Source organism: Erithacus rubecula (assembly GCF_903797595.1).
Source record: "Erithacus rubecula genome assembly, chromosome: 1".
Taxonomy (NCBI): Eukaryota; Metazoa; Chordata; class Aves; order Passeriformes; family Muscicapidae; genus Erithacus; species Erithacus rubecula.
Window position 1 is genome coordinate 75,656,920 of NC_136658.1, and position 23,942 is coordinate 75,680,861.

Below are 23,942 nucleotides of genomic sequence, written 5' to 3' on the forward strand. Positions count from 1 at the left end.
CTTGCAGTGCTTGTAATGGAGAACCAGTATTCAAGAGTGAAAGGTGGTCTTTCAGTACTCCCCAGCTATGTCACCTCTCCTTGGCATAGCGCAGCTGTGGCAGGGCAGGATCATTACTCGGTGTGTCTCGGGAGGACAGAGCAGAGCTGTGTGTCCCATGGGGAGGAGGCTGCATCCAAACCGCGCACCCGCGGGGCCGCACCCGCACAGCCTTTCATGGGGAAACGCTGCATGTGACCAGCAGCTGCTCCCACGGAGCCTTTCCCCGGACACCTGGCAGCAGCTATGCCAAGCACAGAGAGAGACAGATCTATCTCTTCCTGGCAGTGCTGGGTTAATGGTTAGACTTCACGATATTAGAGGCCTTATCCAACCGACACAACTTTATGATTCTATTAATGAGAGAGCAGCTGGTGGCTAACGAATGTTGCTTTTACACACGCTGACAAGCCGAGAGCGCACGGAAGGGGGGCAGCTCTAACAAAACCTCTAAACTCTGTCAGCTGCGAGCATGCGGCGGGCTCCTCTCGGGCCAGGCGCGGCCACCTCGCCCCCGTGCAGGCGGAGCTCCGGCCGGGCTCTAAAGCGGTGCCAAACGAGGCCAGCGATGCCGCTGATGGCGCAGATCCCGGTTGTGTAAGCAGCCCGAACACGCCACGGAGCCGAGCGCGGTGATGAAATCGCCGCGGTGCTCATGTGGCTTGACCTCTGGCAGCAGCCCCCGCCACCCCGGCTGGGGACAAGCACCGCGGCGGTGACACCGCGGGCGCAGCGACCCCGCTCCGCCGCCGGGCCCAGACGGGGACAGCGGGCCCAGATGGCGGCACCCGGCCTCGTCCTCTCGGCGGCTGCCGGGGGGCGGTGACGGCGCGGCGGGGACACTCCTCCGCTGAGGGACACGGCCCGCCTCCCGGTGTCACGGCGCTGCGGGACCGGCCCGGCGGGCGGGGACACTCCTCCGCTAAGGGACACGGCCCGCCCCCCGGTGTCACGGCGCTGCGGGACCGGCCCGGCGGGCGGGGCGGGGGCGCAGCCGGGGCCGCTGCGCTCCGGGACGGGGCTGAGGGAGCGTCTGCCCCGGGCTGTCACCCACCACTTTCCGCACTTGCCGTTTGTTTTCTAGCGAAGGGTTTGAAGCCCGGACCCAGAAATGAGGAAGGTTCTGTGCGTAGAGCCCGTCATTTTCATCTACATTTTTGCGTCTTTCCTGACCATCCCGCTGGTGCAGCAGTTCATCTACCGGCGGCTGTGGGAGCAGGAGTACAACTCCACTTTCGTGAGCGACAGCAATGTCACTCACTGCGAGCAGAATAAGAGCAGCCCGGATTATATCAAACAGAAGGCAAGTCGCGGGGGAGGATTGATAATTGTGGATAAACTTGCATCCAGGAGGTGCTGCCTCAGTATAACCTCCGGTTTTATAACCTTAACCTTGTATTTTTGTAAGCTACCTTCACTGTCTCCTCGCTCTAATGGTAGGCTGTAGGTAGTGATAGTGCTTTAAAGACAAAGATTTGTCTCCGGGAAGATGCAGGGTTTTAGCGGGAGTTGAACACTCTTGGGAGAATGGGATAACATTGGCGTTGGTCTGACATTACCGCGGGTACGGCTGGAGGCTCCTCCTCCTGCCACGACCATTGTGCGTGTCCTGTTTGTGTTGTCTCTGCGGCTCCTACTGTTCTTTGTGACCATCTGAAGTTTAGCAAGTGCCCCGTAGTTCTGAGGGGATAAGATCTAGCTTAAAATACCTGTATTTCAGAGGAATTACAAGAATGAGGAACAGGGGAAATTAAAATAATTTTTTCGTGGTTTTAAAGCTTGGAAAATAATTAACTGATCTTTGCATGATCAAATACAGTTGATGGTTTGCCGTTCAGAGTACTAGTCTGCCTTGTTGGAATACAAGGAATCAAGATGACAGGATCCCATGGTCAGCTACATTTTTAGCACTTTTCCACAGTTCATCGTGCTGGATAGCTAATTGTTGACTGGTACCTCTTCCATTGCACTTCCAGTGCAGTTTTAATGCTACCCTTAAGCAGAGCTAACTGTGAGTTGCCAGCAGAAGAGATGGTCATTCTCCATTTACCTGTCCCCTCTCACATCGTGTGTTGCATCTCACAGTTCTGCAGTTACAGGTTATGGTTTGGATTTGAGTGGGACACTGATTCAACGGAAAGCTCATCTCTTGTTTTGGGGTTGTTGCTTTTTGAATGTTGTTTGTTTTTTTCTGAGGCAGTACACTGCTCTGGCACACTCAGTAGCCACATGATTTCTGTGTCTAACATGGGAACAGCAGAGGGGGCTTTTTTGCACCAGAAGAGGTGCATACTTGTCAACAACAATTGGCAGTTGGGGTGGATAAACTGAAAGATAAAACCACCATAGGGTCAGAAAAGTAAATGATTAACCATATAAATTATACAGAAGTTGGGGTTACAGAAACAGTCAGCTGGCATTCCCTTACACTGCTGAAAAGGTGGTACTTGAAAATTTTTGCTCACGTCCCATATTTGGATCTCTGATGTGCTGCATATGTGCAAGACTGAATGTCTGAGCTTATCTGCCTCATTTGTCATACATGAAAGGAGATGGTTAGTGGTACATGATTCCAGAGAAGATGATCAAAGAAATAATTCAGGACTTTTAATGTGGCGTATGTTCTTTGTCATGTGACAGAAGCTGGTCTTAGTAGAAAGAATGTTAAATTAAAAAGGTCAATAGACCTGTTCTAACATGGCTTCTGGTCTGACGCATGTTATTTACCAGTTTTGACATTTACAAAAATTGGTCAATTTTTTGTTAATTACCAGTTATTTTCAGAGTAAAGCTTGTATGTTACTCCCAAAAAGTTCTTCTTTCATATTAGCTCCCCATTTGATGCTGTGTCTGGCCATTTTCTCTAAGCATACAATTCTAATTGCAAGAAATCTACATTTCAAATACATCTTTGCATTTTTCAACCCCCTCAAATTCAACCTGATTTTCTAATTGCCATCACCTATGGTTCGAGATATAAGATTCCATATTTCTTTTTGCAAAACACTGAGGCAGAGTTCTTAATTTTATCTGAAATTTTGATCTCTGATATTATGGCATATTCACACTTTACAGGTGTCTTGTTTACAAATTATAGTTAATTTGATATTTGAGAGCATGAGTCCTTCAAGACAGCAGTTGAATAATGGCCAATAGATCCTCTTGGCTTCCCTTTCCTGCCAAATTTCCATTCCCTGCATTTCAGCGATTGCCAGTCGGGCATGAGCTTTTGAACAATTACACTCTTGTCTGGATGCCTTGCTGCATTTTTATACTGCATTAGTTACCATAGCATAACAATTTAAGTGCTCAAAACACGCACTAATTTAAGTGCAAGTGGGCCTCTGTGCTGGGTAATAGTCCTGTGTATGGGCCAAAGAGTAGATCCAGTAAATTAATTCCAAAACTTTTTGCAAGGAAGTGTGAAGTAGGTGTTCTGGATTTTCCAAGACCTTCCTAACTGAATGTAGATGTTGTAATTTTTGCTGTGAGGCCCTGTTTGGCATTAATGTTTAAAAGAATATCTCTCTTAAAAGTTAATTTAGAGTAAGTCCTTGGGTTCTGAGAATGAAGAAGCTTTATACTAATCTCACCTATTTCAAAGCAAAATGTAAAAGGAAATTGAAGACAAAAATCACTTGGAGCCCTGCATAAAAGGTAGAATATAATTCAAAATGGTTAGTCCTTGCAGAATTTAGATTATTTTTTCACAATTTGAAAAAAAATAATAATCTTACAATAAAGTCAGTTTAAAGGTAATTTGAATATAAACTGAAGGATTCTGATCACTGACTTGGATAATCCATTTTTAATATCTCAGAAAGAGCTATAGTATTAATCATTAAACACTGTTTATCATCCATTGATTTATTATCCAATCAGTTCATTTCCTCTTGCTACTCAGTAATATTTTATCTTATGAGCCTGTGAGTTTATCATGTCCTTTATATTGTTCAGTCTCAGGTGCTACGCTTATCTCTTAATTAACCTTTATATCAGTTACTTGCTTATTCATTTTTGTTTTTTTATTTTGAAATAGGTGATTTTAATATCTATTTCTGCCCACCATGAGTAATTTTTCAGAGTAGAGTGAACTTGCACATAAAAAAACTAGACCTTTCTCTTCAAATATATGTTGTTCCACTGATTATTTAATGGAGTTACATGATTTTAAAACAGCTGAAGCTTTGACCTATTATTTTCCTTTGGCTTTATAAAAACCATAGAGTGGGGAGTTGCATGACTTAAATATATTTTTCCTGTACTTATGTCTGTAGTCTTCTTTTCAGTAGACATAAATCTTTTTATCTCAGCAAGTTCATGGTTATGTGTGGTACCTGGATGAGTTTTTTTGTGTTGCACAATTTCTTCCAAAACAAGAACACCCAAGTTTTGGTTCTTTTGGGTTTTTTTTTTTTTTTGTCATTCTTTCAGTATTACACTTCATTATGGTCTGGCAATAATCTTTGTATTATGTGGTTAATGTGGGTTGAGATGATACATATTAACTTTTAATTTTATTTTTAATGTAGTAGCATTTGTTTGATGCTCATGTCTTTCAACAAGACAATCCTAATAAAGAAGCAATGTCTGCAACTATATAGAATTCTCTTTGTCAGCAGCAGAGGAGTTAAAGATCAGAATAATATTTTCCATCTCAGTTTGTTCAGTCTTCATGGTTTTGAACCTTCCAGGGCAACAGCACTGCTGGCCAGTGGACAGGATGTCATGAATGCTAAGGATCTTGAAAGCTTTCCTTGAGAACCTCAGGTTCAGTTGAATTTTCCTCTTGTGATAAAACCTGGTATCTTATAAGCAAAGGTTGAGATTGAACCAGAAATTCATGGTCTCTGCCTGTAAATATAAATAGGAATTTATAAAGCATTCAGCAGCTTTTAAAATTGCCCAGAGTATATTCCTGTAAGTTTTAGAGACTTTTCATCCTTTTGGATGCTACTGAGTCAGGATTATGTTAGCTGCAGAGGAAACACCTGAAACATGGAGTATAGATATCTTGAATACAGGCTGAGAATGGTATGGGCAGACTTGCACAACTGTACCTGTTGCTGATTGAACAGCACAATGCCTGCCCAAGTCAGTGTTATGCCTCAGAAAACTCCAAGAAGACTTTCAGCATGACTTTACATTCTGCATCTAAAACTTTATCTTAGCTAGTATAAAGGATTATGTATAAATAAATGTATGAATAAAATATGAATAAAGTTACTTTCTTTTCCCCTGCTGTCTGATCAGGTGGTTCTTCTGTCTGATCAGGTGGTTGTCTTTGAAAGGGCTGTTGTGGCTCCTCTCTTGTCAGGTCTGCATCTGTGCATTAAAAACAGGATCTGAATTAGCTTGCTGAGTGTCCTTTAGCAGCTGGCTTCATAAGATTTTTTTTTTAATTAAACATCATTTAGTTCTTTTTTTCTGCAGCCATTCATGCCCTGTTAAATGGTTGTTTTTCAGTTACATTTTATTTTTATACTTCTGTTAAAAAGAACTCTGAAATTTTCCCCATAATAGGTGTTTAGATTTTATTTTTATAGTGTTAGCTGCTGTTCCTTATGTGAAAATACCTGCTGTGGTGTATCTGTAGAGACATCACTGATTTGGACAATTTCTGAACCCAGAGCTTTCCAGTGTTTGCAAAATCCATTAATCCACATACCTGTGAGTCAGTATAATATTTAAATCTGTATTTCACGTTCTTAGTTGTTACTATTGTTTGTAGTAGTACGATTGTACGGTGGGATGTCTGAGCAAATTGTGATCTGTTTACTTGTATAGTGTGCTCTAATCCATGAATTGTGTCTTGTAACTCCCTCTGTAGAATTATTTGGTAGGAAAAATTATCTTCTAATAGGAGGGAGCTTGCAGTGTGTTCCTTAATCAATGACTGGCTTACTACTGATTTCTGAGTAGTATTAAAATAGGCCAATGCCCTTTTGCCATTGTATTGAAGGAGATACTTGCAGTTAAAGATACTTAACAGCTCTTTTAAGTGCATGTTCAAAAGGATTATTCTCTTTTCTGCATTGAAACTTCTCCTTCAACAGTACTAGTAAGACTGTGTCTTAAGCATTATGTATTGGGTTAATTTGTAACACAGAATGTTTGAGGAATATACAAAAGTCTGAATTTCATTATAGCCTAGTATATCAGAATGTCATGTAATCTTATAAAACTACAATGCATGTACCATGTCTTATAACAGTATAATTTATAATCTATAAACATGTACAGCGATATTCATTATATTGCATAATAATTATGTATGTTATATTTTTACAGGTTTTTTTCCCAATGTATTATAGTATTTACAATTATTTCTATTTTCTCTTTGCAGGAAGTTCAAGAAAAAGCCTCTGTTTTTAATATGCAGTTGGACTTAACTAGGGCCATTCCCAGCCTTACAGTTGCCTTTGTCATTGTAGCTAATGGGGATCGCCAGGGACACAAAAGGTCTTTAATTTTACCATCAATGGGAGCTTTGATTTCTGGTATTAGCTTCACTGCAATATCATATTTTTCCTTGTCACTCTCTGTCCTATTTGCAGTTGCATTTATTACTGGACTGTTTGGGAGTTTAGCAACTTTCCTTGGAGGAGGCTTTGCATACATAGCAGAGGAGTGTCATGATGAGAAGCAGAAAACAACACGAATAGCTGTAGTGGATTTGATTTTTGGAGTTGTATCTGGATTGGCAGGACTGTCATCTGGCTACTTTCTAAGAGGAATAGGCTTTGCATGGACATTTGTGATAGCATCTCTGCTCCATGTCATTAATATCATCTATATTGTATTTTTTCTGGAAGATACTGTAGGTGTATCTCGACTCCAGCATGAAGCACCAGTATCCTGGAAAGAACTTCTTAGGGAGACATTTTCTGGAGTGTACATGCTTTTTAAAACTGCCCCTTATAAAAAGAGAGTTTTAATAATTGTGTTACTTTTTACATTTATGACTTATTTATTTACTCTGCTGGGAGGGAGTTCACTTTTTACATTGTATGAACTGGATGAGCCACTCTGCTGGAATGAAGTATACATTGGATATGGAGCAGCTGCATTCACTTCTGTCTCACTGACCAGTTTTTTGGGAGTTTACTTATTTTCCAAATGTCTCAAAGACATTTATATTGTCTTTATTGGGATATTTTCTTACATTGGAGGAATGATCATGGCTGCCTTTGCCAAAACTACCCTGCTCATGTTTTTAGGTGAGTTCTGAATCAGTTGTTCCATGGTCAACAATGTATATAAAAAATACTGCTTTGTAATCTGTAGTGAATCCAGGTGTTGGATATTGAACCACCTTGAAAGGGTCATAGGTAAAATACAAATGGTTGCTCAGACTGATCTAGGATTTAATTAAAATATGAACTGTGCAGAGAAACAATGGAATTACTTGCTTATGATTTGGTTTTCATGCCATAGAAATATATTTGATTTATTAATTTCTCTGTTTGTGGATAACTGTGTCTCAGTGCATATCTAGTCTGGCTTTTCTGTTGCCTTTTACTATTTGGTAATCTAAGTGTTCAAAAGTTGATACAAACTGATACAGTTGCAATATATTTGTAAAATCCTGGATTTTAATTACTTCAATGTCTCATGGCTGCTTTACAGTGAGAGTGCCATCTTTGTTCTGCTTTATGCCTATTCCTGTTCTCCGATCCATGCTGTCAAAAGTGGTTCTCACTGGTGAACAGGGTAAGTAGAATTGTTTGTAAACAACAAAATAATATGATGCTTCAGAACAGAGATGCAAGAAGATTACCTTTAAACAAATAAATGCTATTTTAAGATTGCTTTTCTTTCACATTCTGTACAATAATGAGCCTGTGTGTTGACATCAACGGCTTCTGGTTTTGAATTTAATATGAACAACATTGTGTTAAAAACTACTGCAAGTTTCAACTATCAAACAAAATACTCTTCTTAAACTAAAGACCATGGGGAACTTGAAGCAGAATGCTTAAGATTTATATAAGTGTGATTTCATAAGGGCTTATACATTCACAAGATTTTGGCATGCAGAGGAAGATGTGTTTCTGTTATTTAGTCAGTTTCTTACTTAGTAATTTAGAAAGGTAAGCAGTAGGTGGTCAATCTTCATAGCATTTGGAAACAATTAGACTTTGATCCTCAGAAATAGAGCAGATACACAACATCAGGCGTGTGGCTTCCAAACACATCACAAGAAATGTAACATAATACTTCTCAAAGTCCTTTTGTTGTAGAACACAGAAAAAAAAGCACATCAGGCTTCAAAATATGGCTCTAATATCTCATATTTTGCTTCTGGGGAGTATGTATTTTCTAGATTTTGGGAAACATATACTTTCTAGAAACGTTTTCCTGAGTTGATTAGTTTTACTTTTTAAAAGATTAATCTTGATACACTAAAACAAAGATCTCTTTTTACTAGCTGTGCTAAAATACACCTGTGGTATTGAGTTTCTTGGCATTCTTCAGGGCTTTGGCTACTTGAGTAGTTTGATGCAGCAATCAGGTTGCCTCGTCATCCTTTTCTGCTTACCTAGTGTAATTTTAGTTATGGTCCTGTGACTATGAATGCAGCTTGGGAAAATGTGTTCAACAAGACACTGACAGGATAGACTGCCACCCCAAAGGGTAGTTCAGTTCAAAAAAACGTTGTTTCTTTTCTAAAATGAGAAGGCAGTGGTTTTAAGTTGAACCAGTAGTTCTTGTTGAATCAGTCTTTTCCGCATATAAGAGTGAAGATTAGAGAAGGAAGAAACAAGAAAGGGAAAAGTAAGAATGAAGAAGAGAACTGGAAGGGGTAAATTATGGAGATGTGCACAACATGGTTAGTGAGAATGAACAGGTTAAACATCATGTGATAAGCAAATGTAAGAAAGTAGGCATGATGACAGAATAAGTGAAGAAAAATAGTTTCCATTAACAAGATGTATTGTTTATTTGTTGGTTTTTTGTTCATTTTAAAGAATTGCATTTTGTAGGAGTTGCCACAGAACACACTTTCATAGCAAAGCATGATCCTCTAGTGCTTGTAGCTTGCATACTTGAAAAATACTGTCAACAGATATATCTTTTGAACCATATTTTAAAACTTCTGTACTTTGAAGAGATTTTGTTTTATTTTGTTTTGTTTGTAATTCATCCATTTATTTTGGCAGGTGCTGTGTTTGCTTGTATTGCCTGTTTAGAAGTTGTGACCGGCACTATGTCAATTTCAGTTTTTAATATTATCTATGCAACTACTGTTGCATGGTTTTCAGGCTTTAGCTTCCTCCTATCAGCAGGCCTTTGTCTAATTCCACTGTCTGTCCTGTGGTAAGTATGGACTGGGAGGGTTCTTCTGACTGCCTTTGCCAGTAATTTCTATTTTGACATGAATTGAAGCTGACTCGTTTAATGTGGTAGTTCTCAAACTTTTTATCTTTAGCTAGTCTTCTGTAGTGGCTCTAGCTTCATACTTGTTCCCTGATTCAGCTACCTGCCCTCAGCTCTGTGCTGTGAATTTCCCCCAAACTGAAACCTATCCTGAATGTACTGCCACTGGCATACCCTTGACTGCATGTGTGCCTTCTCTTGGTTTGAGACCTTCACATGGTCTTTCTTTCAGGAAAGCCTTTCCCACAAATCACATGAAAGCCATGAGCTTAATTTTGCAATCTGAGCTCTTCTAGATGCTAATGAGGGTTATAAACATGACATTAGCATGTTTAATAGTTTAATGAAAAGCTATCTCTCCTGGTCTTTAGTCATGGGTACCTTGTGACTAAGTGCCATTAAAATCTGTAAAAGATTTTAAAGCCCAAAAGAATAGACCTCCAAACATGTTTAAAAAATTGGCAGTTGTGTCTAATCATATCTAGTGACCATCTAGTAATATCAACAATGAAATACCATTCATGAGAACTCAAAAAGCAAAGATCGGTTTACATTATTTCCAGTATAAATTACTTATTTTTTAGATGCTTAAACAAAAATCTAAATAACAGAATAATTACTTTTCATTACATAGATTTACAGCTGGAGGGAAAATGTTTTTCTTAAGAGGGTGGCACTCTGGCTGGAGACTTGTATATTTTTTCCTAATACTTGGACTTCACCTCAGTCACCTTTTATTGCTGCATCAGCTGCATTTTAAGATTTAAATAGGCACTGATAATGCTGTAGATTTAGAACATTTCACATAAATTCAAGTCTGTTCCTGCTTCATTATAATTCTTCACACAGCCTTTATGGAGAAGCTATACTAATGGTAATTTAAGGTAATGATGGCTCTTTCACCTGAGGGAATTGAAGCAAAGGCATCTTACGTATGTGAGTAGAATACTTTCCAGTAAAGTAAAAAAATAATTGAAAAATTCAGTTATATTAACAAAGGCTGAGTAAGGACCTCTTCTATTAAGTATTATCTTTAGTTTAGTTCAGTGTAAGTAGAGAGTGTCTATTAAGAAAGCAAAATCTAATGCAGAAAAGGTAAGATATTTACGATCAATCAGTCTGTGTTGCAATCAGTTCTGTAGTGCATCATAGCCATAAATTTCTGAGGGTTTTTTTCTTTACCTTCTGTCATTAGTTTCAGGTATCTGACCCTTTGAATACACTTTCTCTGCACCCTTCTGTTTAGAGTGTCATGCAGTGTTACAGTTGGAATGCAGGAAGGGTAGTTATTCCAGTCTGTAACAGCGTGGTTTAGTACCGTTCTCAAAGGCAGCAGTAATGACAGTCTGACTTGTGCAATTAGGGCAAATAGTGGCATTGCTTTTGTTTGCTAAGACACATCATCAGCTTTGTGCCACAGAGGATGGCTGCACAGAGCTATCCTGTGTTTGTTGGTGCTGAATCAGCATGCTATATGAACTATCTCAGCTAAAGATTCCTGTCTTGTCTTTGTCTTACAGCTGGCTTCTGTGCACAAGCTGGAATGGGGAGGACTTGGCTCTGCTGGTACCTGAAGAAGTATCCAGCATAGAGAGTGCTGATAGTTGAACAAAGGATCCACGTACCCAGAATGTCTAATCTGACATGCAGTGGCAGAGATTGTTATGTCACACAGAAACCACAGAGATAACACAATCTCCAAGTGGCCCTGCAACAATAAGCACTAAATTGGTACCACTCAATACCCAGTCTCTTTTTAGCACTTGACTAAAGCTAGCTCTTAACTATGGAAATAGGCTGGCAATTGAGATTAATGCTGCTTCAGCATGAAGGAAAAAATAAGGTAGGATGGTACTTTTTTCACTTTCCCTTTCTCAAGTTTGCGAATGCCAGCTGTGGATTATGATACATCTTGTATCACTCTAAATTGGGTGACAGAGATAAGCTTAGCAACCCAGAGGACTTTGGCAATTCTGCTGAAGCCATTGTAGCTTTTGCCAGCTGAGGATTTGGTCTACTGTGTGTATCTTGAAAGGCCTGTCTTAACACTGAAGCCCCCAAACTGTCTAAAATTCCTAAACTAAAACCTGCCATAAATACACTTACTGTTCTGCAGCTAGCAGAGTGTTTGTGTAAGTTTAACATGTGTGGACCTCGCCTGTGACTTAGTTCTTGAAATGGATTTTCACACAGAACTGTCAGGAAATTTTCATCTTGCAAAGTGTGAAGTTCAGCCTAAACCTACATTACGCAGAGGCCATATTTCATATTTATCATTTTCCATATATTAAGGACTGCATACAGACATCTCTGTTTTGTCCCAGAGATACTTGTTTTCTACTTAAGTTGGTACTTGGCTTAAATGTTTATTTTAGTGAACAGCTGTGATAGCATTTCTTATCTGTAGATCTTTATTTTTTTAACAACCCTGAAATGAGGTGACGAAATCAGAATCATGAATCTAATCATCTTGCCACAAATGCATCATAATTTATCAGTGCTTGAACAGCACTTCTAATCTTCAAAGTATTTTACATATGCTATTCCAAACATCCTTCCATAATAGATACTATCCTGTGTTGCATAAAGAGAAATTAACAGAAAGGACAAGTAACATGAGACTGCCAAGCTTGGAATCAGTTTAAGCACTGATTCCTCACCTTCTCTCTTAAGATCTTTAAGTAGAAGTTATCCTGAGTATTAGGTTCTGCAGAGCACAGCAGAAGTGTGAATATAACACCATGTTAAGGACCACTCCCATGTGTTTATTTTGTTAAGAGTTTGACAGCCAATACTGTTCTGATATCTCAAAGTTGTGTGTGACTCTTTACCCCCAAAACAGATTAAGTAGAAAAAGCAAAACAATGTAAAGTGGTAGCCATTTGGAGAATGAAACTTCTAGGAAAGCAACTACAATGACTTCACATGCACACAGCATAGGATAAAAATGCAGACATAGCATGTGCTGTATAATCAATGAGCTATTTACAGCCACTGATACCCAGCCTATGAATAGGGACTCCTGCAGAACTACTCAGTGGTACTCCACCAGAAAACAGTAATACCAAATCACAGTGATACTTTTACAGATCCTTTATAACTGAATGGCTGCATTCTTTCCAAGTTATGTATCATGATCACAGAGAAGCCTGGAAGAAGGTTCAAATAAGTTAAAGAAAGCACTTACAGTATTCAGGAGACCACTATCTGCTCATCACAGGTGAAAACAGGGCCATTTATCCAGGCCAAAGGGAATGTGCTAACACCTCTAGCCAGTTCTTACACTTCTGTCCTGAACTCACAAGACTGATGTTGGCAATTAAAGATCATTAGCTTTCTCTCAGTAGTTTAGACAAGAGCCAGAAAATAAACTGCCTAATGCCTTTGAGGTCCCCAAGCTACTGCCAACTTGTTGGAAACATGAGCCGAGTTCTACAATAACCAGTGGGTCCAAAACATAATGAGCACTTGTAGAGAGATTAAAAAAACACTGATGTAAAGGATTTCAGCACAAACATTACATTGTCTTCCTTGCCTCTTCATTATGCAGTTATGTAAGGCTTTATGAAATTAACTATTTCACACAAAACTGCCTGGAAATAGAAAAGCAAATGCAGAAGGAGCGTGTACCTTCACTTGCTCTTCTTCAGTGCACACCTCTTGTAGCACTCAGAAGCTTCCAATGAAGTGAGCCACTTCCACAGTGGTGCTGTGTCAGTCTGAAGACAAGCATGTGCACCTCAGGAATGGCTTCATTATGATTTAACTGCACAAAAGTTTGCAAAGTATTTCTGGTAGATGGAGCATTTAGAACTGGCTATAAAAATTAAGTTAAAATACATGGAGGATATGAACCGTGTTTTAAAAATGCCTTGCACAGTGCAAGCTGAGGAACCAAGTACTAATACACATCAGATTAAAGCAAAGTCTTCTAAGTTTGTAATAATTTTTTGTGTAAAAAATACAAATTATTTTGACATAATAATAATAAAGTTTGGTTTTTTAAACTCTGTTGCATGCGTAGTTCTTGTGCTTTTACGTTTTGTTTTGACAAGTGGCTAATGGCATGATTGATAGAGGATATTGGTGTAAACCAGAGCCGCACTATGGTATCATCTATTCTTTATGGTCATAACAAACAGCAGAGCAGGAAGTGCTTTTGCTTCCCTCCTGTGCCTGGGGAGAGGAAAGGATGCTGCCCAGAACATCAGCACCAAGAGGAGGTGGGGAGCTACAGAGTAGGGACAGCACTGCCACCTGCAAGAAGCCACGGTGCAGCTTGTGTTGCACCTGCCAGAGCAGCATAGCTAGAAGTGCTTTCCTCCCCTACCCAGGCCAGTTCTGTCCCAGCTCCAGTGCCCAGCACACCCCACTCAGCTGCCTCTGTGGGTTGCTCCACGCAGCACCTGCTTTACAGAATGAGGCTTGCACAAAATGGGAAGAATGGGCTGGGGCAGGAAGTCCACAGCCAGCCCCCTGCAGCACTCAGAAAATTGAACCCTTGCTTTTTACCTCAAAAGCTTTCCACCTCAGTCCTGCTTGATTTCCATTTCTCTACTAACAGCATAAATTCTCACATGGGCCTCTTACACAAACTATTTGCTTTCTAGCCTGGCTAACCCCTAGGATTAGCCTCCTTACAGACATAATGAACAATGCAACTTCCTGGCTCTGAATATGGCTTGATTTCACCCAAGATTATTACAAAGGATACTAATCATTGAACAAAACCACCTAGAAATTGCATGCAGCATCCTAATCTGCTTCTGGTTTTACACTGTACAAATGAGAAACTCTAGTAAATTACTTGTCTTAATGTCATTTTGCTCAGATGCAACAGCATCCATCTTTCAGCCAACAAACATTAGGAAAGGCCAACCAGCTCAATACACTGAAGTGGAGAGCTGTAAGGTACCAGTAACTGTCTGATTGCTGGATGGCTCCCTGTTTTCTAGAACAGTGCTGGTAAGACTGCAGAGCTCCTAAAAATCCATGCCAGTACCTTTAACTTATCCCAGACCTGGCAATGTAATCCCTCAGCTTTTCTAACCTGAGCGCCTTGAGCAGTACAAAGTGTACTGAACCCCAAGCTTGCTTTATAACAACGGTTTATAGTTTTTGTTTTTTATAGTTTTAGTTTTTGCTTTACACAAAACTGCAGAGGAACTTGTCAATTATAAAACAGCAGCCAACTCTAATATTCAATAAATACTACCAGCTTACAGAAGGGCAAGGACAGCTGTAGAAAACAAAATGTAAGTCTACACTTGCATGTTCAATTTATTGGTCCTCTGTTTAACCTCCCTAAGGAAAAAAAACCCCAAAAAATTAAACAGCTTGTACTGCACAGAACAAGCCTCTAACCTCTACAAGTCTCAAGTGAAGAAAATTTTACAAGTTTCACTTCTTAAATTAAACAAGTTTAAATAGAAAACCAAATAAGACCACCACTAAGGCAAGTCATACTACATCCTAATGTTTCCAAATGCTGCATGTTTTGCACATAAAAGCACTATAAAATTTACAGCACAGAAGCTAGAGGCTTTAGCCCACACGGATAGGGAATTTGTAGTAGCTATAAGCCCACTGCAAAGCAGGAGGAATGTTTGCAGTTGTGGAAAGTCAGTTATAGCAACATTCCTGCTAAAGTTATCTACAACAGAACACTAATTACATTTAACCAAGTCATTAAAACCTGCTGAATACAGACAGTTTCTGTTTTAGAAATACTGTTTAGAGTTCTTCATCTCTGACAATAGATAACATTTTTTGAACCAGACTTTTTTTCCTGATATGCCACATTGTATTAGCTGCCTTGTAGGATTGATATAACATACACACATATGATGCCAGAAATAGTTGTTACAATCCTGAAATTAATAAATAAAACCACTTAGGCACACAAAACCCCTTCCAGTCATCTGCTCCTTTAAAAGGTCTATTTAAGTAAAAATCTCTCATTCTTCCTTAATTAAGATCTGATTTTTGTAAACCCACAAATATTTTTTTCTGTATTTGTATAACCATATCTTCATGTTCTTACTGCAGCAGCTTTATTAGGTACTTTCATAATTCTGCATTCTTTCTTAATTCTAAAATACCTAGACCTGGGAGCACTCTTTTGGATTATGTTCAAATAGATTTTAAAACATCTCTTTAAACCCCAAATGGAATGTGCTTCTACTTTCAGATACCAAAATTCCCTCTCAGGGACCACATGAAAAAATCTGGATCTTCAACCCCATTCTTACAGTAATACTTGCAATTCTACACAAAAACTTAAGAGCTCATTCAAACAGGAGTCAATAGAAGGATACAATGTATGTAACTTGCAATGCCAAAGTTAAAGACCTTTACATATATTGTAATAAAAGGGACAACATTGGGTCACGGATAAAAGGTTCTTGATTTAGGATTAAATATATTTTTGAACGCAACAGCATTTATAGCAAACTTTTATTCAATAGTTTAAAAAGTGTATGGAAATTTTCATGAACAAAGAGTTATGCAACAGAAAATACCTTCCTCTTCCCCCATTAAATGCATTTACCACAGTAGTCAGTTTTAAAATGCCTGGGTATTTTTGAATTTCTTGTATACATATATAGCATTTCCATATTTAAGAAGCTATTGTCCTGAGCAATTTATGAAAAGGCATTATTTAAACTACTTAGTTACAGGACATTTGTATGATTGATAACAAGCACAGAACAATTTAGAGACTTGAAACATTTAATATGCCTTTTCATTAAGGAAGGCAAGTTATAACTATTCTGCTTAACACCATGAGTGTCAGTTTAGTACCATGTACTTAGATCTGCGCTAGAAAGACACACACAAAACATTTTTGTGAAGTATATTTTGTTACAATAAACCAAGCTTGTGCTCCATCATCATGTGTGGTTCTCCCATAACCTCACTCTGCGAAGGATCTAAAAAAAAAAAAAAAAAACTAAGTTAGACAGCATGATGCCTTTACCAAGCTACAAAGACCAACAATTAATGAAGATGAACATCTCTATTCATTATAATGCTTAGTGCAACAGTTGCTTGACTGATTTTTGACAGTGTTGCAGAAAGCAGATCTGTAACTCAGAAGCCACTCTCCTAAGTGCTGATCACAGAACACATACATTGTGGAACAGCTTGTCATAAGGACACACACACATTTCAAATAAAACCAACCAGTTCTGCATAAGCACAGACTCCAACAGCCTGAATCTCAAACGATTACATTAGAAGTTTAGTGTTTGAGAAAACTCAAGTCTGACTGAAGCTTTCCTCCATAGTTGCTCTACACCTCTTTCCAACACAACTTCTCTGCACAACTGGAACTCGCACTCCTCCCTTCTGTTAGCTGGGACATACTCCTGTTTTCTCTTCTCCACCCAACTGCCTAGTTTCACAGAAATTCTACACCCATAAATATCTCTGAGATTTCCTCCATTCTGTAAAGAATGGCTGACATTAGCCACTGTACTCAAAGGCTACCAAGGAATGTGCACAGGACGAAAGAGACCAATACTGACTGTATGAACTTCTTTTCTACACAAAAGATTAAAACGTAAATAAAAACAAACAAACAAACCCAGGGCCAGAACATGTTGTGACTATTTTTAAGAAATATGCTTTTCTTTATGGGTGCATCAATCATGTTTTCCTTCCATAAATAAGACATTAATGCCGCTGATTCCTCCAGAGACAACAAAAATATCTAGTCCACTTCCTGATAAATAAAGCCTTACCAAAAACACTTGTAACCTACTCACTCCATATAAATCTAACAGTTTGTTGTGAGCAATGGTAAATAACCAAATTTCTACAAATTATGTTTGACATTGCTCTACCCCTGTGGAACCACAATAGCCCAAGATTCCTTCCCTGGAAGGAAACCCTTGGATTCCCTTCCAAGGTCCCTGCATATCCATCTAAGAAAATAATCCCAGATTTACACCATGCCTCTAGATTCAGATTTGTTCCTCCATTATTTCCAGCTTCCTATCTTCCCCAGCTATTTCCAATCTCCAATCCCACTTCAAAGTACTCTACATCCTTCTATGATATCCTCTGCCTCCTTCCATGTCCTTAAGTACCAGCTAGAAATAATTTGTTCAAAAGCTATTTTTCCAGGTTTATGCTATTCCGCATGTACTAATAGTCAGCAGGCTACCACGTAACTGCAGCGTGTCAAGCTCATTTGAGGGCACCTTTTCCCTGCTAAGTATCTGTTTCTGTTAGTTCTGAACCTCTTCTCTAACATTTCTGCTTAATTACAGAACTTAAAAAACTTTGTAACCTCTGCTTGACAAAATCTGCACAAGTACTTTAAAAGTTTCTGAGGAAAGAGGCATACAAACTACATGCATAATCTGCTCCTTTAGAAACCCAGCCTGCAAGCAAATACTGTCTTGCTCAGTATTTCAGAGTCATTTCCACACAACTTACAGCTCAATTACATTTATTTCTCCTTCCTCAGTGCTTCTTTGCTTTTAGGATTTAATTTTGTTCTTTGTATTTTTGAGAGTTTAATTCTCTTGTTCAGTAGAGGTAAACAACTTTTCAGCTCCCAAATTTTAGTTCTAAATGTTTCCATAATATTAAAGCCAGAATGTATTTACCATTAAGGATATCCTCAAAACCAATGCATTCATCATTTCCCCTCAAAATATCCATTGCTATGTTTGAGCTGTGAAGAAATGGTAGACGCTGGACCTGCAAAAAGAGTTCAAGCAAGAGTTCAAGTTTCTGCAAGTCTGAAATAGAAAGGGTTCATATTTGGATTTCTCAGTCTGAAGTGACTAAGGAAAGTCATCAGGCAGAAAAAAACAACACTGGAATAAGAGAACTACTGGCACACAAAGACACACAGTCACCACCATCTTCTCTTGGCTATCTATCTGAAAAGAACAGCCTTCTAATAGATTTTTGGTTTTCACTGGGGTGTAGGTAGTACAGCAAATACTGCACTTAAAAAAAAAAAACTAAGTACTTTCTGTTTCCTTTGTAAAGCTCCTCTCACAAAGCTGGGAGGTTCACTGCAAACCTCCATACCCTGAGGTCAGTACTGGGCAATTCATGTGTACTGCAGAGTTTGGAAACTACCTTCTAAGCCTCCTACATCTCTGACACAGGACAGGAATACAGGTGAAAGAGCTATGTTGACTTTCCATTCAAACATATGTCTCCAATATCAACCAATTCTTAAGCTTCAAGTCCACTCCCAGTTACTTTCAACAGTCTTCTGTACCCTTCACTTCCAGTATTTCCAAAAAAAATTCAAATGGCACACATAGATTTCAGAGCATAAATATTCTGAGAATGCATTCACTACTACTAGAGATGCTTCAGTCAAACTACAATAAAACTTGCATAGTCAACATGAATCTGGAAGTGTAAAAACTTCTGATCACCGTATTTCCCCCACCCATCTCCCAAAACCACCTCTGGAGACAGACTAACAGGATATCCTCACCTCCCTCATTCTCTGAAACGTGGTAATGTTAGTTAGGAAAAAGATTCCTCAGGATGACACATCTGAGACCAAGGGATGTTTTTGAATCTCACATCATGACTTTCACATCTTCAGGAGCAGAACTTCTGCCAAGCTTAAAGCAGTTCACTATGGTTTAATAGCACCTCATCACTTAGACTACCAAATTGCTCTAACTCACTTGGAAAACCTACTCTTAGTAGCTTGACAACCTTCTAGAAGACAAGTTTACTAGGACCAATGAGCTTTCTACATTTCCCTTTCTCCAGCTACCCTCAATCCGAGAAGAAGGGAAAGGAGACAGACTCAGCTTCCCCATAAAGATTTAAAACCTTTGAACTTAATTCCCTGTAGACCTCCCTTGATCTTACAACAATGGCTGAGGAACAATAAGCACATAGCAAACTCTCTGTTTCAGGTTTCACATTACCTCTACATCCACTCCCAAATCACTACCTCCTTCAGACCCCTTAGTCTCTTTTCCCTACAGCTGCAGAGACACTTTCCCATGAAGGTCATACATTCCACAGGGAAGAGTATTAATTTTAAGAATTAATACTCAATTCCTCCTGCTTTTCTCTGAAGCTTAAAGGAAGCTATTCTACAACACAGTTAAAGCAGTTAGCTTCACCAAATAACCAATAAAAGAACAGTAGCTAAAAGGCTTTAGCATACTGACTGTTCTAAAAACTAGTAATTGCAGTTTGGTTCATCGTTTTTAACAGAAGCTTTTTAACAGTGAATTAATTTCTTTTGGAAACATAAGGTATCTCAATAAAGAAAGATGTGTCTCTGAAAGCATTCTTCAAGGCAAACACTTTTCAAATGGCTTAAGTTACACCAGCTGGATAAAAATGCCTACCTGTTTCACTGCTCTGAATTCCATCTGCAGCTTTAAAGGTGCATGGATTCCTTGGATGTTTCTCAGCGTGCCAAAGTTTGTTTTATCTTGATTTAACTGGAACTGTCACAAACAATATTCATTTTTATGCTCAAGAAATTTGTATGTAAAAATTCAGTGATACCATCAAACATGTCTCAAGTGTACAGGAAAGGGAATGATGCAGTAAGATTTGTTCTATGAAGCTGGAACTTCATTTTTGCTGGACTTTATTCCACATTAAGAGCAGAAATTTAATTTTGCTATTTTTGATAATCAAGAGATGCAACACCACCAAGTGGTATAGTTTTGCACTACTGTACTACAATATTGTCTGGATGAATAGGAAGCTTAGTCCAGTTTAAAGAACACAAAAGTCAATTTGATGTCTTTAGTTAGTCATCAAAAACTACTTGAAAACATTTGATGTACTTCTTTCCTGATCAAACAGAAAACAGAGCACCACTTACACTCCTTATGATTGTGAAAAGCAAATGAAAACTCATATTTTTCCCAACTGCTCTCAAACTTATCAGTAAGACAGAGAATCTATTTAGTAGAGACTTTTTAAAGAAAAAGTACTCACTCATGTACACTGAAGTACAAAGAAGTTACACTTAAGCTTAAATATTAAAAATTTCAAATCTCTAATTTTAAAAGCTGTACTCCACCATTATAACAAAAGCCTATTATTATGAGAACACATTTATGAGAAGGGATATCAAAAACCAACAGAAAAATACAAGTCAAAGATACAACAAGCATTTTCTTTGTAACAATCTATACTGATACTCTTCACAAGCTAAAAGAAAATACTATTTATATGCCCCATCCTAATCTTATAATTCTGGCTACGTTATTCTTCCATTTCTTTTATTCTATAGAGAGAAGGATTTTTGGATAGCAGAGACATTTGGTTTCTACCAGCACTACCTGAAAACCCTTTTAACATTGATAGCAACAAAAAACCCCATTACTATCTCAGGCTAAATTAAATATTTTTCCATTCAAATGTACATGAAAATAATTCTTAAACTGGCCTTAAACTTGCAGAAAAATTAACCAAATGTGGGAGAAACAATTTAGAATTCACATACTTCTTAGGAGATTACACAGCATCTTTTAATTCTGTGCATTTTTTTTCTCTTTAACATGTGAGCTTTTAATTATGTAGATTTTTGTATGGTAAGACCAGAGTTAAAAACTAAGTTACAGCAATCAGTTTAAAAAAAAAAATCAATCAATAAATAGCTCTGAAATATATATAGTATTCATAAATAAGCCCACAAATTTAATGTCACAATAGCATCATCCTTTTAATGCAAGGTGACACTAACAGTGGCTAAAATTAGAATATATTAGACTTTACAGTCAAACCTTGTTCTGCTGTTTAACTTAGCAATTTGGAACATTCTATCAAAACATCAGGACAGTTTGATACATTGTACCTTCTGCGCTGACAGAACAGGTATCAGAGACATGGAGTTCAACCAGCAAGTCTGGCCTCCTGTAGCTCTCATTTGTATAAATAAAATGTTACTATTGTTGAACACCTTTGTTCTGTTGAAGACCTTGCTCATGACTTGCTACTGCACAAAGCAGTCCAGATAACCACACTGTTAATGCTAACTTGTTATTTAGTTAAGAGTGAAGATGGCTACATTTGATGTTATGCTTACATTCTTTTCTGTCAACTCCAGTGGATGGCTGGGCAACAATTCATTTTTCACACTTGTAAAGCTAGAAGAACAAGTATAAAAGACATTAACTTCAAATTAACTGGGATATGTTTTTTTAAGTCCCGTTTCAAATCCAATCTCCAATTCAAACAAGCAGCCCACAGAAACACACAACTAGCAAAGACTGAACTACAGAAAAAAAAAAAGATTAATAGTGAAGCAGCAAGTAAAAACTCTAACTACAGCACTATCAGAAGAAAATTAATTCAAACATCCTTTATGCTTGACAAAACAGGATGTGTTTTTCTTCCTTGAGTCCCTTCAGAAAGAGATGAAAACACTAATAAATGAGATCATTACATACTTAATTATGTCCAAGCTACACTGTATCATATTTTGAAATCTCCAAGATTCAGCAATGGAATATTGTACACACCTTCCCCCCAATGCCAGCTGTATAGCATTTTTAACTCCATTAACTTCTTTTGGATTCACTACCCAAGACAGAGACATAAGTTTTGCACTCATGCAAAAATGGCAAACTTCAAACTCTTTTTATTATATATGATTATTGAGGTTTGTCCCAGTGCTGAAATGAACCATCTCCCACACTGTTATGGCACACTTACATAAATGTATATTAAAACCATTAGACATTTCACAATTATCAATCCTTTGCTGTTTCTTCTCTAAAGAACAGTATCACAGAGGTAAATGCCTGTTTGCAACACACCTTGCAAGAAAGTTCTGTAAAAAGCCAACATTTAACATATTACTGAAGTTCAACACTGTCTATGGCACAATTCAGCAAGCAAAAGCAAAGCTTACCCTCTGCGCAGAAGATCATGACCTTCAAACAGCCCTGCAGCTGAAACTTCTGTAAATGAGATACTATCCTTCAACAGAGAAGTAGTGCCTCTGGAATTCTGGGGGAATAAAAAAAAAAAAAGATTACTTCAACAGAAACAGACCATTTTTTTCCAACTTAGCCATGGTTTGAGGCTGCCATAAGGAGGACAAAGAGTATTTGAGCAGTCTAGTATGACAGTTAACTGAAAGAACAAAGGAAAATAGTAACTTGTAGTGGATCACCAGAAGACCACAGACTAAGTAAGGCTTACTAGTAATCTAGGCCCCTAATGTCACTCTAACCTACCTGAACTTATTGAAGCAATTTTAGGATTATCCATAAAAATTTCTCCACCAATGGGGTAATTCTAATAAACAGCAGAAGGTGACAGCAATAATGTCTGGATGACAGTGATGAGCAGTTCAGTGCAAGGGTTTCCCCCAGCAGCACTGTCAGATCCAACAGAAAACTCAAGCTTACGTTCCTTTGTACCAACATGTGAGCTTTCAGTAACACAAGAGCTGTAAGACAGTCCTAGCAGGCCTGTTGTTACATGCATATAAAGCATCTACCAATTTACACACTCAGCACTGACCCGACCTTTGTGAGACTGCTGTAAATGACAGCATTAAAGAGACACGGTGCTTGGGGGACGTGACAAGAGTGAAGATCAAAGTTAAACTCATGGAGAGAACCACGAAACACCCCGCAAAAGCAACACTCTCGAGTCACACCAGTGCCCGGCCCGTCTGAGGCGGCCCCAGCGCCGCCGCCCAGCACGGAGGGCCGAGCGGGAGCTCCCTCCCCGGAGCCGCGGGAGGCTGGGGACCGCCGGGCTCCCCGTCCCGGCGCGCTGCCAGCACCGCGCCCTGCGCGCCTCCCGGCCCCCGCGCCCCTGAGGAAACCCGCCATGGCCGCGCCGGACCCCCGTGACTCAGCACGGCCCCGCCGCCCGCGGGGACGCCGGGAGGGTGAGGGGAGGGGGATCTGGCGGGAGGTGCGGTGCGGTCCGGTGCGGTGCGGTGCGATGGGTGCGGTCCGGCACAAGGACACCCCGCCCGCCTGGCGCCGCCAGTGCCGCTGCCCGCACTCACCATCTTGAGCCCCCGACGCGCGCGCAGCCACTTCCGCCGCCGCCGCCCTCACTTCCGCCCCGCTCCGGTGCGTCACCGCGCGAGGGGCGGGGCTGTGCCGGGGAACGGGGCCGTGAGGGGACCGGGGTGGTGGAGTCGGGGTGGGGTGGGTGTCCGACTGTGCCCTCCTTGGCCGTGGCTTTTCTTACTCGCCGGGCTGCGTCTTGTAGGCGCTTGTCACAGGAGCACTGAGTCACCTGTGGCACTGCCATGTCAATGACGCCATGGCGCTGAGTGCCGCATCCAATCCTTCCCTGAACACCGCCAGGCGTGGTGGCCCCACCACCTCCCTGGGCAGCCCGTTCCAATGTTAAATCATCCTTTCTGTGAAGAAACTCCTCTCGTGTCCAACCTAAACATCTCCTGACAAAGCTTGCGACCATTTCCTCTAGTCCTGTCGCTTGTTAGCTGGGAGAAGCGGCTGACCCTGGCTGGCTGCTCCCTCCTTCACGGCAGTTGTGGTGAGCGGTGAGGTCTCCCCTGAGCCCCT

At 39.7% G+C, this 23,942-nt stretch overlaps 2 protein-coding genes across 3 annotated transcripts; one reads left to right on the plus strand and one right to left on the minus strand.

Moving 5' to 3' along the window:
• The first annotated feature begins 250 nt into the window (after positions 1–250).
• SLC46A3 (solute carrier family 46 member 3) lies at positions 251–13,427 on the plus strand. The gene is made up of 5 exons (XM_079298493.1): positions 251–1,346; positions 6,390–7,259; positions 7,669–7,752; positions 9,204–9,360; positions 10,941–13,427. Exons 1-5 carry the CDS (start codon positions 1,151–1,153, stop codon positions 11,026–11,028), a joined length of 1,395 nt encoding a protein of 464 aa, XP_079154619.1. The 5' UTR covers positions 251–1,150; the 3' UTR covers positions 11,029–13,427.
• Positions 13,428–15,821: 2,394 nt separating this feature from the next.
• POMP (proteasome maturation protein) lies at positions 15,822–23,479 on the minus strand. Of its 2 annotated transcripts, none has more exons than XM_079298536.1 (6): positions 23,414–23,479; positions 22,298–22,395; positions 21,470–21,530; positions 19,773–19,874; positions 18,039–18,132; positions 15,822–16,352 (listed from the first exon to the last, which is right to left on the minus strand). In XM_079298536.1, exons 1-6 carry the CDS (start codon positions 23,414–23,416, stop codon positions 16,285–16,287), a joined length of 426 nt encoding a protein of 141 aa, XP_079154662.1. In that variant the 5' UTR covers positions 23,417–23,479; the 3' UTR covers positions 15,822–16,284. The 2 variants fall into 2 exon arrangements, with proteins under 2 accessions (XP_079154662.1, XP_079154661.1); XM_079298535.1 differs by lacking the exon at positions 23,414–23,479 and adding an exon at positions 22,920–23,246.
• Between the last annotated feature and the right edge of the window lie 463 nt (positions 23,480–23,942).